General features: G+C 44.9%; 1 protein-coding gene across 3 annotated transcripts in view; it reads right to left on the reverse strand.

Annotated features, from left to right (window-relative positions):
* MYO5B (myosin VB) overlaps positions 1 to 15,972 on the reverse strand; it is a 307,859-nt gene that overhangs the window by 274,367 nt on the left and 17,520 nt on the right. For 2 of the 3 annotated variants that reach the window (XM_080973378.1, XM_080973377.1), the window contains exon 1: positions 7,551 to 7,626. The exons of the other annotated variant lie outside the window; for it this stretch is intronic. In XM_080973378.1, coding sequence (XP_080829504.1) covers positions 7,551 to 7,592 — 42 coding nt within the window. In that variant the 5' untranslated portion in view covers positions 7,593 to 7,626. Of the gene's footprint in view, positions 1 to 7,550; positions 7,627 to 15,972 lie in introns of those variants that run through there. 3 annotated transcript variants of the gene reach the window in all.

Raw genomic sequence — 15,972 nt, forward strand, 5'->3', positions numbered from 1 at the left:
GTCTTACGTGCCAACTCTTTCTTTTCCACAAGATTTAAAGAGAGGCAATGTTCTGCGGGATGATAGGCTCAAAGGGACCAACCAACCCCCACAGCTCCCACAGCCTTTAGATGAGTGCATCCAATCTCAATCTAAGTGTTATTAGCGCAGTAATGGAGATGAAAGGCTAGGTAAACAGAAAGAAAAGTGCAAAGCAATCAGACATATAAATTCCCTAGGACTCGTGATTTACTTGATAAGGGACCAATTCATTAAGCTGCAGGCTGAATTTATGGGCTCTAGGCCTAGGACACAGCTTGCAGAATATAAGCCACATTGCTTTAGGAAATATGCACATGCAATAACAGGAAAACAAAACATAAAATGTCAGCTACAGAGTTGTATTTCCCTGTAGAGAAGGACAAAGATTAAACTCTAGCCCCCACTCCCTGCTGCTGCAACATGCAATTTACCCTAGTGCAACTCCTAAGCCTTTATGAGTTGTGTGAACATGGAAAACATTGGCAGGTACACCTGTTCAAACTCATGGAAGTCAACAATGTGATCTCTGGGGTAGGTTGCTACTGGCTCAGATACAATGTGCAACTAGATGTGCCATGTGGTTGGTTTCATTTGTTTATTTGTTTTGCTCTCCCGCACCTTTAATATTTGCATGACAGGCAGAAGTTCCACTGGTGCAGCTATTAAGAATGGCAGGTCGAAGCTCCATTTTGGATCCAGCCTCTGTGTGGGCTCAGCCAACAGCTTGCTTTCAGCCGGGGGAAGCTAAGCAGTGCCAGCTCCAAACTGACAGGTGGGTGTCTGAAGTGATCCCCCTCCCTTAATAGGGAAGGACTGCGATAGCTCTGTGGCAGAACATCTGCCTTGCTGGCGTGGCGGCAATGTTGCACCAGTCAGCACCAAAATGCATGCCTCTTTTGGTGCTGCGCTGCTCCGTGAATCAGTTGATTCACTCAGCAGCACGGCACCAAAATACATGCGCAAATCAGATGATCTGTGGGGTAGGGCAGTACCAAAGGACACATGTCTTTGGTGCCTCATGGATCACCTGGCTCGCATGGCACCAAAAGAGGCAGGTCTTTAACCTGGCTGCATTTCCCCAGCCACTCTGAAAAGCTCCCAGAATAATAGCAAAAATACAATAAAACATCAAACATTAAAAACTTCCTTAAACAGGGCTGCCTTCAGATGTCTTCTAAAAGTCAGGTACTGTAGTTGTTTATTTCCCTGACATCTAAAGGGAGGACGTCACTACCAAGAAGGCCCTCTGCCTGGAGACAATCTTTCCATTCTACATGCTGCTGAGATATGGAGCCCAGATGAAATTATGTACGGTACTTAAAAGCTATGGACTGGCAACCGACTTACTAGAGAGGCTAGCCAGTCTAGTTATGTTAAGTTTTAGAGTTAAGCTGTTTAGTGGGCAATGTTTTCATAGGATTGTTTGTAAATCTCAAAAGTTGTACGTTTTCCTCCAAATCTAAAAAATAATAAAGTGCTGAATTATTATTATTTTTAAAAAGAGGCAAGTTCATGCTTTTCTAAAATAAAATAAAATAAATAAAAACTGTTTCTGAATTTTTAAAAATGTGACTACAGACATTTTGTTTTCGCACCCACAGTCGAGGTTCCAGGAGCCATGGGGTGAATAGCTTTTGTACCCCAGTTTCTAACACGCGACATAGTTGCTGAGAAACTGTACATGAAGAGCAGTTGGATTCAGCCAGGTTAACCGTCACTCCTCATCTTATCAGAATGATTGCTCCCTGACATGGTCCCTAAGAATGTCTGAGCTAACACACAGGTATGTTTCTGAGAAGTTACACTATAGCTGCTCTTCCAATCTGCCACACCACCCCCTCCCCAAACCTGGCACACCGCAAGGTGTTTTGGGCAACAGCTTCCATCAGCCCCACCTACGCTAAGCAAGATAACAAAGCAAGGTAATGAAAAAGTCACAGCTATGTACACACTGACAAGCATCTTCCAAAGTCTGCAGAGAAGCGCAGGCTTGTGCCTCAATGCCAAACCCATTATAGTAAAATTAAAGCACTTAACTTTGCACAAGAGCTGCTGAGACACCACCCTATCTAAATGCTGCAACCGCCCACTGCTAAAGAGCGATGCCAGCACTGAAAGCATCTAAAATACGCATCACTGAGATCAACGGGCCTAACTTTTACGTTGTCACCCAGCCGGTTTAGGAACTGGGTGTCAGAAATACTTAAGAGCTTAGCCCTGGTTTTTTTAAAATGGAGCTCTTGCACCTCTGCCATGCTCTTGAAAACTGCACCTTAGCTTTTCTTCAAGCTCTTAATTATATCACGCTTAAGTACTTCGCAAACTTGATTCTCCTGTGGTTTTATTGTTATGCATTGCATTTTAAAGTATTTCTTTCTCAGTTTTTGACTTGACATCCTTTTATTGCAGAAAGGGAATAGTGGAGAGCATTCAGATGGTTCTGCTGGGTCAATTCACAGCTTTATAAGCCAATATTGCTTCCCACACCTACCCTTTGCAAACCCAGCCTGCAGCATCCCTTTAAATCTCATATTGGAGAGGTGTTTTTCATACAATAAATACAGATACTTATTTCCATCTCCAGAGCCTTCAATTTGTTTTTGATTTTTTTTTTCATTCCCACCCCCCCTAAAAAAGGCAACCTGACCTGAAAAACATTCTATTTTCACCACTGACATGATTTTCAGTATTTTCATTCAAATGTACTCTAGCAGCACATTTTAAACCTCTACCTCCTACATCAACAAAACAATACTCTTTCCTAGGAAATGGAGGGGAGATAGCAGTGATTCAGCCTGTATTTCAGAAAGCACATACAAATCCTATCTTCTGCCATTCAGCTCCAAAGACAATTTAAGGCTGATCGAAATCTCATTTTGGAGACCACAACCAAGTACTTTCCCAAAACTTGTTCTGAAAATAAAGTTCATGTTGAAAATAAAATGTGAGGCAATATAAATTATTTGGTCATAAGTCGCTTTGAATATCGATTAGAAAAAGCTAGTGATAAATCCATAAATCGGTGGACAAGCTGGTATGAAAAGGGCAGATTTCTACAAATTCAAGGTGAGTTTCTCAATTTTTATTTCCATCTACAGCACCTTGAACTGCATCGGGATGTCATGGGCTGGTTGGACACAGAGGGATGGTGGGAGGAAGCAACTGGGGAACCACCAAGGAAAGAAGGCTCAGAGCCCTGTGAGTGGTGGTGGGACAACGATGGGTGGTCAGAAGGAGAAGAGGCAGAAAACTGGGAGGAGGAGGTATGGGAAAACTGGGAGGAGGTATGAGAAGCTGAAGAAGTAACAGGGCTTAGTGAGCAGAACCAGAAGAGGGCTGAAATGGGCAGAGCAGCAATAGGCTGCATGCAGGCACAGTCTCTGATTGTTTGGGGAAAGCCCTGGAGAGGAGGGCTGTGGAGAGGCAGGCACTTTCAATCCCGGCAACTGATTCCATGAAGGCTAGCTGGGAATGAGCTGCTGTGCTCATTAGGCCTGACCCTCAGCCAAGTCTGCTAATAAAGAATTGACTCCAACTTCAAACGGTGTGATTTACTGCCTGCTCACTCTTTGACACAGAACATCATTCTGGAAGATCTCCCAATCACCTGGAGCAACTTTTTAAGAGGTAAGATGGTGAACAGTAGATCAGAATTTAGTATCAGGCTAAAGGTCCCATGGTCAGTCACTGACATTGCCAGGTAGCAATAAGGTCCTTAGTCAAACACCTGGAAAGTCATCACCAGTCAGTGTCAGCAACAAGAGTGAGGTGGGTCAATGAGCCTACTGCATAGAAGGCGGCTTTATATATTCCTGAAGATGAATCTGTGAAGCCCAGGTACAGAAAGAGCAAGCGATGCTCAAGTGTTGTTTCATTAGCCACCAGACAAAAATAGTCTCTGGGCAACCGAATCAAATTACAGAGTTGCAACTATGGCAAACAATACATTGGAAGGTGATGAACTCTCTTTCCTTGGAGATTTTTAAGCAGAGGTTGGATGCCTATCTGTCATGGATGTTCTAGTTGAGATACCTGCAATGTAGGGAGTTGGACTAGATTTCCCTTTCAACTCTACAAACCTATGAAATCTGAAACACTAACAAAACAACCACCTCACGAATCCCATCAGCAACAGAACAGTAGAAACATCAACAGCATGTGGACCAAGCTAAGGTGAAGCCATCTGCCCGGGGAAAGAGGAAGGTTTAACCTGGTGTAAAAATGCGTTAAAAGTCGGCCATGGGTGGGCCTCACTTTGAAGAGCATTCCATAGTTGTGTTGTTGAGCAAGAGGGAATTAAGCTGGATAGCTCAGTGGGTTAGAGCGTGGTGCTGATAATGCCAAGGTTGTAGGTTCGATCCTTGTATGGGACAGCTGCATATTCCTGTGTTGCAAGGGGTTGGATTAGATGACCCTCAACATCCCTTCCAACTCTATGATTCTAAAAGGTTCAGGCGAGAATGTTTAAGCTGGGGGTGAGACTTGCAGCAAGTTCCACGTGCTACCGGACTGTCAAAGCCAAAGCACTCCAGACCAAATCATAGTAAAAAGACGGGGTGTCGTGCTTCGATTCCGCACAGCACTGGTCTGGAAATACTATCCATGCTTCACAAGGCTGCCTCGCTCCAGCTGACCTACTTGTGCCTGTTCAAAAGCTGTGACTAAGCAAAGTGGCGGGTGGCACTCAAAGAAGCAGAGGAGCAACAAGCAGGTTGCCGGACTGGTTATACATGAACTTCTTGGTTTGGACTGAGTGCACCTTTTGCTTTGCAAAGGATTCTACAGTATTTCTCAGAAGAGAAAGAAAGAGAAAGAGAGGGGGGGGTGCAGTGATGAATCCCTTTTTCACCAGATTAAAAACTGGTTTTAGAAGAACCTCAGTGCAAATCTCACATGCTATTTACTGAAAGCATTTTCTGGCCTGCCTCTTCCCGCTTCCCAGACACTTTCAGAAAACCGCACAGCGCAATCCCAAGGATAGACTCGCATGTACAGAACTATCTGCAAAGCATACTTAGAATCACAGAACTGCAGAGTTCGAAGGGACCACAAGCGTCATCGAAACCAACCCCCTGCAATGCAGAAATCTTTTGTCCAATCTGGGGCTTGAACCCACAACCCTCAGAATAAGAGTTTTATACTTTACTAACTGAGCTATTCTCATAAAAAATTGCCTAAATAGAAATGTTTTGCCTCATCTAGTTGAGCCAAGGAGAAGCACAGTCAGTCTTAACTGCATCCTCACACATTTATCTTGCTTCCCCCTCACTGTCAAGCTCCACAGTGGTACCTCTGGTTGCGAATGGGATCCGTTCCAGAGGCCCGTTCGCAACATGAAAAGAACGCAACCCCCAGTGGTGCGTTTGTGCCTGCGCGGATTGCGATTTGCTGCTTCTGCGCATGACGTCGTTTTGCGCTTCTGTGCATGAGCAAGCGGCGGAACCCGGAAGTAACCCTTTCTGGTACTTCCGGGTCACAGCAGGACGTAACCTGAAAGAACGTTAACATGAAGTGGACGTAACATGAGGTATGACTGTATCTGTAAGATACTTTTAAAGCAGTATCATGCCACTTTAAACAGTCACAGCTTCCCCCCAAAAGAATAATGGGAGGTGTCGTTTGTTAAGGGTCCTGAGACCTGTTACGAGACCCCTATTCCCCCTCACAGAGAAGAGAGGTTTAATAATCAATTCCTATTTCCAGAGAACTCTTGAGAACTGTAGTTCTGTGAGGGGAAGGGGAGGTTCCTAATAACTCTCTTCATCCTTAACAAACTACAGTTCCCACAATTCTTTGTGGGAAGCCATGACAGCTCACCAGGGGCAGGGGACAACTTGGGTGAAAGAGTTTCAGGTGGAAACGTGGAAGTGACAAAGAAAGAAAAAACTGCTTGGGCAGAGAGTTTAAGTAATCTACTCAGAAACATTTCCTCAGTAGAATAACTAGAAAGCTGGTCATTCTCAGCTGGTTTCATTTGAATGAAACCAAAAGTTGGGTGATTCAAGAGAGGCAACAGGAAGCATTTCCTCTCTCACACACACAGAGTTAAGTTATGGAATTTCCTACCACAAAATGTAGGGGATCAATTCTGGTGGCTTTGAAAAGCAGTTAGACAAATTTGTGGAAGGTAATAAGGCCATCCATGGCTACTAAGTTGGATGGCTATGTTCTACCTCCATTGTTGGAGATGAGGAGAAGGAGAGCGCTGATATCCTCCTTGTGCGCTGGACATAACGCTGAACCCAGACCAAAGACTTCTGGTGCAACTTCTCCCAGGGAAAAGATGGAGCTGGAACAAGTGGACACCAACTCTGTCCTCCAGCTCCAGGACAGAGCAAAGAGCTCCCTACCATTTCAAGATGGATTGGTGAGAGGAGGAAGGGCCAAAAACCCAAATAATGGCCACAGCACAAATCTTGGTTTTGCCTAGGCTCAAGGCACAGAAACACAGGAAGCTGCCTTATAACGAGTCAGACCACTGGTTCAACTACCTCAATACTGTCAATTCTGACTGGCAGTGGCTCTCCAGGGTTTCAGGCAAAAGCTATGGCCCTTCCCTATATTTCCACAAACAACTCCATCTCGGCCTTTGCCCCTGCAGCTGCCAACTTTTTATTAAAAAAAGTAAAGGACCCCTGACAATTAAGTCCAGTCGCGAACGACTCTCTGGGGTTGCGGCGCTCATCTCGCTTTACTGGCCGAGGGAGCCGACGTTTGTCCACAGACAGTTTTTCCGGGCTATGTGGCCAGCATGACTATGCCGCTTCTGGCGAAACCAGAGCAGCGCACGGAAATGCCGTTTATTAGGCCACCTCAAAACAGAAATAAAAACAACAAGTTGCAGAGTCATATACCGCCGAACCCTGTTGAGACTCTCAGCTTTCACTAAAAAAAGAACACAAGTTTCTATCCCTCATGGACACTTAGACATCCTGAAGGCGACTACAGTTTCAAAATATAACTTCACCCCAAAGCGGATAAGTATTTCCCACATTTAAGTCCAATGCAAGATTTCAAGGTGCTGAATCATGGGTTTGAACTTCTTACTTGGAAGGAAATATTATCCAGTGGTACAGGAAGTGACCATTCCCAACAGCCTGGCAGCAGCTCTGTTAACATAATTTGCTTTAACGATGCACAACACAGACAAATTAGACCTGCTTTTTCCAGCTCGCGGATGGTTGCCAGTATACCCATGGTGATGGGAGGCACACGGAAAGCAGTTCATTAAATAATACAAGCCAGCGAAAAGTCCTTAGATTACACTTCTACAACCCCACTTCAAAAAAAAAAAAAAAAAAACCACTGCGAGAGGTTCACAGAGACCACTGCATTTCCCAAGATTAAAGTTCAATCTTGCTTTAGCTAATGTGCCTTTTGAGGACAGCTCTTCAAAAGCTGACACCAGCCTTGGGAAATTTTCCCTCCATGATTAGAAGCAAGTGCTGAACGCCTACTCAGAAATAATCATATCCTAGGAAGAGGCCAAGCAGAACAGGAAATGTATTTTCCATGAGAACTTTGCCTACCTTCTTGACTCCTTTCCGCAGCCTCCTGATGATTTTATGCATGCTGGCACTCTTGGTCAGTGCTGCTGGTGCATCTTTCCAGACTGACCACACCATTTATATTCAGCAGCACCTCCCTTGGCTGAGTAAGCTCCACCCCACCCACACAGCCAATAGGCTTACCTGTAGAGCACAGGAGGCTGCCTTCTACTGAGGCAGACCATTTGGTCCATCCAGCTCCATAATGCCTACACTGACTGGCAGGAACACTCCAGCTATTTCAGGCAGGTCTCTCTCCCGGACCCACCTAGAGATGCTCAGAAATGAACCCAGGACTTTCTGCTGACAAAGCAGGCGCTCCAAGCCGCAGCCATTCCCAATATTAGTACAGTGGTACCTCAGATTACGCGGGTGGCGCTGTGGGTTAAACCACAGAGCCTAGGACTTGCCGATCAGAAGGTCGGCAGTTCAAATCCCCGCGACGGGGTGAGCTCCCATTTCTCGGTTCCAGCTCCTGCCAACCTAGCAGTTCGAAAGCATGCCAGTGCATGTAGATAAATAGGTACCGCTCTGGCGGGAAGGTAAACGGCGTTTCCGTGCGCTGCTCTGGTTTTCCAGAAGCGGCTTAGTCATGCTGGCCACATGACCCGGAAGCTGTACGCCGGCTCCCTCAGCCAGTAAAGCGAGATGAGCGCCGCAACCCCAGAGTCAGTCATGACTGGACCTAATGGTCAAGCGTCCCTTTACCTTTACCTCAGATTACAGACACTTCAGATTACAGACGCTTCAGGTTACAGACTCCACTAACCCAGAAATAGTACCTCGGGTTAAGAACTTTGCTTCAGGATAAGAACAGAAACCCTAAGTCTTGACTGTGTGTGGTGGATGCTGGGTGGCAGCCGAAGGAGTCCGTAGGAACCCGGTTGCCATTTTGAGAGAGACTTGGAGCGTACAGTGGTACCTCGGGTTACAGACGCTTCAGGTTACAGACTCCGCTATCCCAGAAATAATACCTCATGTTAAGAACTTTGCTTCAGGATGAGAACAGAAATCGCGCCGCCGTGGCGGGAGGCCCCATTAGCTAAAGTGGTACCTCAGGTTAAGAACAGTTTCAGGTTAAGAACAGACCTCCGGAACGAATTAAGTTCTTAACCCGAGGTACCACTGTACCATTATCTCTTCATATTTATATCCAGACAGTCCACGTCAACACTTTTATGGCCACTGCCTTTTGTACCCGGAAGTGGGGGGGGAGAGACTTTACCAGGCTCCGGAGAGGGTCTCCTCGGGAGCCGGAGGTGCAACAGGGCTTTGCTGAGGCTCTTCAGCCTCCTGGCTAACAGATGATGTGCGGGAAAACCGTGACTCAGCTGAGCAAGCCCCCACACTGATTCAGTTCACTCGAACCAGAGGTGCAGGGAGAGGCCTTAATTTAGTAGCTCAGCTGAGGCTCGGAAGGCTCCCCTTGCCTCTTCTGAGCAGCTTCAAGAAACCTCTGGCTGGTGAAGGATACCCGCCCCCGCTCCCGCCTGAAGAGATCCTCTTCGGGCCAGGGTGGATACAAATCAATGATTTTAAAAATAAAATTAAAAAATCAATTTTTTAAATTAAAATCAGATTTTTAAAAAAATTTAAATTGGATTTTTAAAATAAAATGCTTTTGGAGGAAAACATCTTTCTAAAGATAGTTTTCTATTTAAGTTACATTATCGTCCAAAGGCCTATTCATCAGGAAATAAGGATTTGTTTTAAGTTTTTCATGTGTGCTAAAACTCAGCCTAAGTTTTTTTTTATCAAAAATTACGGATTTGGTTATACTATTAGAAATACATAGACAGATCATTATGAAATTCTTGTGAGGTTTAATAAGTTAACTGTTTACATTTGGACAACTTTTCTGCTGTACTTTATTGGAAGGAGAAACATCAATCATTTCCTTAATAACAATTTAAACAATTTATTTAACTAAAGCAATAACATTATAGCATATGTATGCATGTTTGTTAACTGATGTGGTTAAACTTTTTCTTTTAAAAAAATAGCAAACTGAGTTTTAGCGTCCATGAAAAATCATTTCCTGATAAGTAGCCTTTGAACTATAATGTAACTTATATAGGAAACTATATTTAGAAAGGTTTTTCCTCCAAAAGCATTTTATTTTAAAAATCCAATTTAAATTAAAAAATCTGATTTAAATAATAAAAAATCAGATTTAAATTTTAAAAAACCATTTTTTAATTATTAATTTTTTTAAAAAAATTATTCCCTGTAACATTTGAACCAGCACAGCCAAGGGGAGTTTCCTCCTCTATACTCTCTCTTGTACACAAGGCTGGCTGCAGGCAGGATTTATTTATTTACAGCTGTCACTTTCCTGACAGGAGGAAATCCTTAGCTGTAATTCAAGACAGAAGCAATGCAGCAAATCCCTGGAGTCCCATAATGCCTGCGCCGCCTCTCACTTCTGTCGCAGCGTATTTCATTGATGTCACACAAGGTGGTAATGCATTCTACGCATGTACTGGGAATGCTTTCTACATCTTATTTTCAACTCCTGTCACAAGTGGTTTCTGGAGTCTGCATCACAGCAGCACTGAAGTTGCTGGGTGCTTTTTTTTTTTAAGTTAGTAGCTGGGGTTTTTTATTTAGTATTTCAATATTTATATTTCAGTTCTGCAAATGGGTTTTGAAAAGGTTGTGATTATACACATTCTATGGAACCATTTGCCTTGTCATCCCTTGAGATCAGTGGTTTATAAACAGTGGTGTATGAACTCCACGTTCAGGTGGTCCGTGGAAAGGTTGCCAAACAGTAAAAAATATCCTTAATTGGCCCTGTACCAGACTGAAGTCCCCCCCCCCCAAACTATAGAGATATAGGCTATTTTCACTAGGGCTGGAATTATCCAACAGGCTAACAGACCTTGGGTCCAAGGCCCATAATCTTCGTAATATTGCACTAGTGCAGTCTACAATTTTTTATTTAAAAATTTATCCGTAGAGCTTCTGCCCAGAAGCCTGGGCCTATGACTTTCATGATATGGCGCTGCTTTGGGACTTCATGACAGCCCTGAAGGGAAAAGTTGTTAAAGTGTGAGGTATTTATTATGTGCTTTGACACGTAGAATTTAAAAATCAATCTATTATGTGGCCTGTTGAGTTCCCCAGCTGTTTCTGAGTGGTCCACATTTGCAAAGAATGCTGAGAACCATTGCTTTAGGACAGGGAAGAACTGTACATTAGAGATCTTGGAAATAGATGGAAGTCCCTGTAAAACGAATACATTTTAAAACACATTTTTTTTAAAAAAAAAACCCAAATAAATTCCACTCTCTACACTGGCTTACAAATCCGTTCACAATTACAATCTACAAATGGGCAAAGGTTCTAGTCCCAGGCCTCTCGACCGTTATTAACTGCAGTTCTACCCAAATTTCAAAACTAGCTGTTGGGAAAGAAAACAACTGTATTATCTGAAAGATTTTTGCAAAGATGGATGACCACTTACCATTAATAAAATGCAAATTAAGTTGGGAAATGTTAAAATATCATGCCTGCTTCGTGTCCACTCAAAAATCTGGCTCCTCTGGCATGCCCCACACTGTGTCCCTAGAACCCCAAAATGCAGCAGAATAACTTTTGGGGACACTTATAGAAGCCAGCCATGCAAACACGTTAACCCAATAAAGCTTCTGTTCAGTAGACACACAAACAAGCAGGTGTCTAGGGTGTGTTATAAGACCTGAAATATAGGAAATGTGGAAACTGAAATGGCACATCTTACATCGGTATCAATAAGTAGGTACCCCCCCCCCACCAAAAAAATCACTCACAGGGATTAGAAAGTTGTTGGAATACTTCCATAGTCAAGTCAGAAAACCATAGTTTGGGACTTTAAAGTAGTTCAGGTAAAGTAGAGAAGTGGTTTAATGCATATAAAAAGTGGAGAGAACTTCCCAGGAGAAAACGTCCCAGTCATGATTTACTTGTTATGTCCAACTCTGGTTTACATAGATAAGGTATTTGATCACACCTAAGCAGACTTGAGGGACGTGGGTGGCGCTGTGGGTTAAACCACAGAGATAGGACTTTGCTGATCAGAAGGTCGGCGGTTCGAATCCCCGCGACGGGGTGAGCTCCTGTTGCTCGGTCCCAGCTCCTGCCAACCTAGCAGTTCGAAAGCACGTCAAAGTGCAATTAGATAAATAGGTACCACTTTGGTGGGAAGGTAAATGGCGTTTCCGTGCGCTGCTCTGGTTTGCCAGAAGCGGCTTAGTCATACTGGCCACATGACCCAGAAGCTGTACGCCGGCTCCCTCGGCCAATAAAGTGAGATGAGCGCTGCAACCCCAGAGTTGGCCACGACTGGACCTAACGGTCAGGGGTCCCTTTACCTTTACCTTTAAGCTGACTTGGCTTGAGCTATTTATAGGCCACAGCATTTTTTAGGAAAGCGAAAGCTCCATCCATCTGAGATGACCTCACTAATGCTTTTTGTAAACATTGCAAGTGGCTTGGGGAAGAGTTGAGTCGGTCCCTGCTCCTGGCAGGATCATTCTTACCTCAGATGCACTTATTCGACACAAGAGCCAAAGCAAAAAATCAATAGCCGAGGTTTGCTTATCCTATGATAGCTGTATCCCAAGGGGGAAATGGGAGGGAATATGTTACCAGTGAACAAGAGAGCATCAAGTCTAATGGACTCAAAGCTTGAATCTATTTACCAGGGAGTGGGGTGCAGGAAAAGCACAGGCCTAAAAGACTTAAGCGATTTGTTCAATTGCAATGGGTGATCTAGACAGCTTCGGAAAAGATATTCCTAGTTATGATGCCGCAAGAGCAGAGAGGAGATTAGAGAGAGACTTGTAGAACAAGCACATTTAGTCAACAACAACCACGTGGCTTAGTATTCCTTGGTGTAACCTGGTAGCAACACACATAATTATGGGATTATTGTGAGGCCTACACCAGCCTTGGCAAACCTGGTGCTCTCCAGGTGTTCTGGACTACAGCTGGGGCTGATGGGAGTTGTAGTCAAAAACACCTAGAAGAAGAAGAAGAGGAGGAGGAGGAGGAGGAGGAGGAGGAGGAGGAGTTTGGATTTGATATCCCGCTTTATCACTACCTGAAGGAGTCTCAAAGCGGCTAACATTCTCCTTTTCCCTTCCTCCCCCACAACAAACACTGTGAGGTGAGTGAGGCTGAGAGACTTCAGAGAAGTGTGACTGGCCCAAGATCACCCAGCAGCTGCATGTGGAGGAGCGGAGACACGAACCCGGTTCCCCAGATTACGAGACTACAGTGGTACCTCGGGTTAAGTACTTAATTCGTTCCGGAGGTCCGTTCTTAACCTGGAACTGTTCTTAACCTGAAGCACCACTTTAGCTAATGGGGCCTCCAGCTGCCGCCGCGCCGCCAGAACACAATTTCTGTTCTCATCCTGAAGCAAAGTTCTTAATCCGAGGTAATATTTCTGGGTTAGCGGAGTCTGTAACCTGAAGCATATGTAACCTGAAGCGTATGTAACCCGAGGTACCACTGTACCACTCTTAACCACTACACCACACTGGCATAGCTGTCAACGTTTCCCTTTTTTTAAGGGAAATTCCCTTATTCTGAATAGGATTCCTCGCAAGAAAAGGGAAAAGTTGACAGCTATGCCTAGAGGGCAGGAGTTTGACCAAGGCTAGTGAAACCCAACAGCAACATGCTTTCCTACGCACATAACTATGGGAGGCAAGGCCAACACAAATTTCCAAGTGTCTTTTTAGGCACAGTGCTGCCTGTGGCAGATATTTTTCTTCCTTGACTGGGGAAGAAGAGGAAGAGAGAGCCACAGACATATATATATATATATATATATATATATATATATATATATAACCTTGCTTCTCCCAGCCTTCTTTCATGGGTCACTCATATGCCAGCCCTCCAAAGAACCTCCTGACGCAGACCGTCCTCCAAATCTCTCCTCCTGGCAATACGAGTGCCAAGCAGCCTAGGCTAACCTGCCTTCCAGAAATGCTTCTCACACCTGCCTCTTCAGGATGGTAGGGATTCCTCACCTGCTTGGCCCTCCCACATATCCCCTGAACGCTGGCCTCTAAATGGGGAAACTGGCAAGGTGAGTCTGCCCTCTGGTGTCCTTCCAGCAAGGCTCCGGTGCAATGCCAGGCCAAAATTCTGCCCAGGAATCTCTGAACACCATCCTGTCTCTGCAGCTCCCTCCAGAGTTCAGTTCGCACCAATTACCGTATTTTTCGCTCTATAAGACGCACCAGACCACAAGGCGCACCTAGTTTTTGGAGGAGGAAAACAAGAAAAAAAATATTCTGAATCCCAGAAGCCAGAACAGCAAGAGGGATCTGGCTTCTGGGATAGCCTCTTGCTGTCCTGGCTTATGGGATAGCCGCGCGCAGCCTCTCCCGGGCAGCGGGATGAAGGCTCTCCCTGCCCGGAAGAGGCTGTGTGTGGCTAAGGCAGAAGCCAGGACAGCAAGCGGGGCTCCGTTCCTCCTCCCGCTTTGCTGAAGGGGCGCTGCACAGCTCTCCCTCTCTGCGCAACGCCATTCGCTCAATAAGACGCACCCATATTTCCCCTTACTTTTTAGGAGGAAAAAAGTGTGTCTTATGGGGCGAAAAATACGGTAACACTCACCGGCCAATGGTCTCCCCTTTACAAACAGCACCACCAGGAAATTTTGGGAAGAGCTCAGTGGCTGCAGAAGGTCCCACACTCAGTTTCCAGGGATCTCTAGATAGGGATGGGAGAGAGAGAGAGGCCTGTCTGAAATCCTGGAGAGATGCTGTCAGTCATTGCAGAGGATACATTGCTAAATGCACCTCTGGAATGACTTCCTATGTTCCTAACTCTTTTGCATTGGTCTCTGCCCTCCTTTCCAGCAGCTCAGAAGCACCATCCCTGCCAGCGTCGGAGACATTTCCCTGACGTTTCAAATGAAGATTTGTTTTGTACTATGCAAACCAATGTTCCAGAGAAACAACAAATGGCACTGTATTCATTACGTCAACCCTCTCTTGTCACACAGGTTCGGGAAAGGAAAACGTCTCTCAGCAATCACCAAGCCACCCGGAAGGAAGTCGTAGACTTGCCAACAATAAAAACACTGCAATAAAAAAGGAACGAACTTGGCTTTTTTCACTTTCTGGCAATTTCTTGCTATTATAGGGACTAAAGGCACCCAGACACACACCTAACCTAACCAGCATACAACAGACGGCACTTTAAACGTCTTGTGCAATACAGTGGTACCTCGGGTTACACATGCTTCAGGTTACATACGCTTCAGGTTACAGACTCCGCTAACCAAGAAATAGTACCTCAGGTTAAGAACTTTGCTTCAGGATGAGAACAGAAATCGTGCTCCAGCGGCGCGGTGGCAGCAGAAGGCCCCATTAGCTAAAGTGGTGCTTCAGGTTAAGAACAGTTTCAGGTTAAGAACAGACCTCCGGAACGAATTAAGTACTTAACCTGAGGTACCACTGTATCTGGAACCAAGTTGCCAACATGCACCATTTGGGAAACTAAATGCAGAGATATTTTAAAAGTGTGCTGTTGGCATCCACAGCAATTTATCCAATAACATGCACACCCTAAAAAACAACTCAAAAATCAAAGACACACTGCATATACAAATATAAAAGTTTTTTAAAAAGACTCTATAAGAAGCAGCATTACACAATGTCAATGCTTTTAGTCTCGGGATATTTTTGGTTCTGGTTTTACTAATGGGATTACAGTTTTGGCCTTTATATATTTTGTTTCTTTCCAGTGGCTCCACCGGAGAGGAAAAATAGGGTATAACTTTCAGTATAAATAAATCAAGTTATACATTAAAAGCCCAACTCACTGAGGAAACCCTTTGACTGGTGCCTGAAAGGTAACAGTGAAGGCACCAGGAAGATCTCCCTTGGGGAGAGAGACTTCAATAAAAAGGGTACAGGAAAACGTCACAAGCCCTCTCTTCAACAGAAATCCTCTTAGACTTCCGGGGTGGCGCCACCGGCAATGGCGGACTCCCTCTGAACTGGAGGGACTAGCTCCGCGGAAAACGGGTCTTTTCCGCTACGGCGAAGCGGGGACCCACTTAAAAATCACAGGCGGATGAAGCCTGTGACCATGGGACTCGGCGGGCACCTTTAGCGCCCCCCAACCCGCTAAGAAACCCACTAACGGGCTCCGAAGTGAAGAGGGGGAAGTGGCGCGGTGCTGTGAGTCAACTGCTATTTCCGTGGAGCGAAGCCGCATAGCTGTTGCCGGAGAGCCCTGCCTTTTTCCTGGGACAATTTGGACTTTAAAATAAGCACCCGTGAGTACTTAGACTTTGAACAATTGGACATTAAATAAGGACTTGCGAGTAGGAAAGAATCGGACTTTAAAAAATTTACTTGAATTTGGTACGGAACGGGAAGGTCTAAACAGG

Source organism: Podarcis pityusensis (assembly GCF_964106645.2).
Source record: "Podarcis pityusensis genome assembly, chromosome: 11".
NCBI lineage: Eukaryota > Metazoa > Chordata > Lepidosauria > Squamata > Lacertidae > Podarcis > Podarcis pityusensis.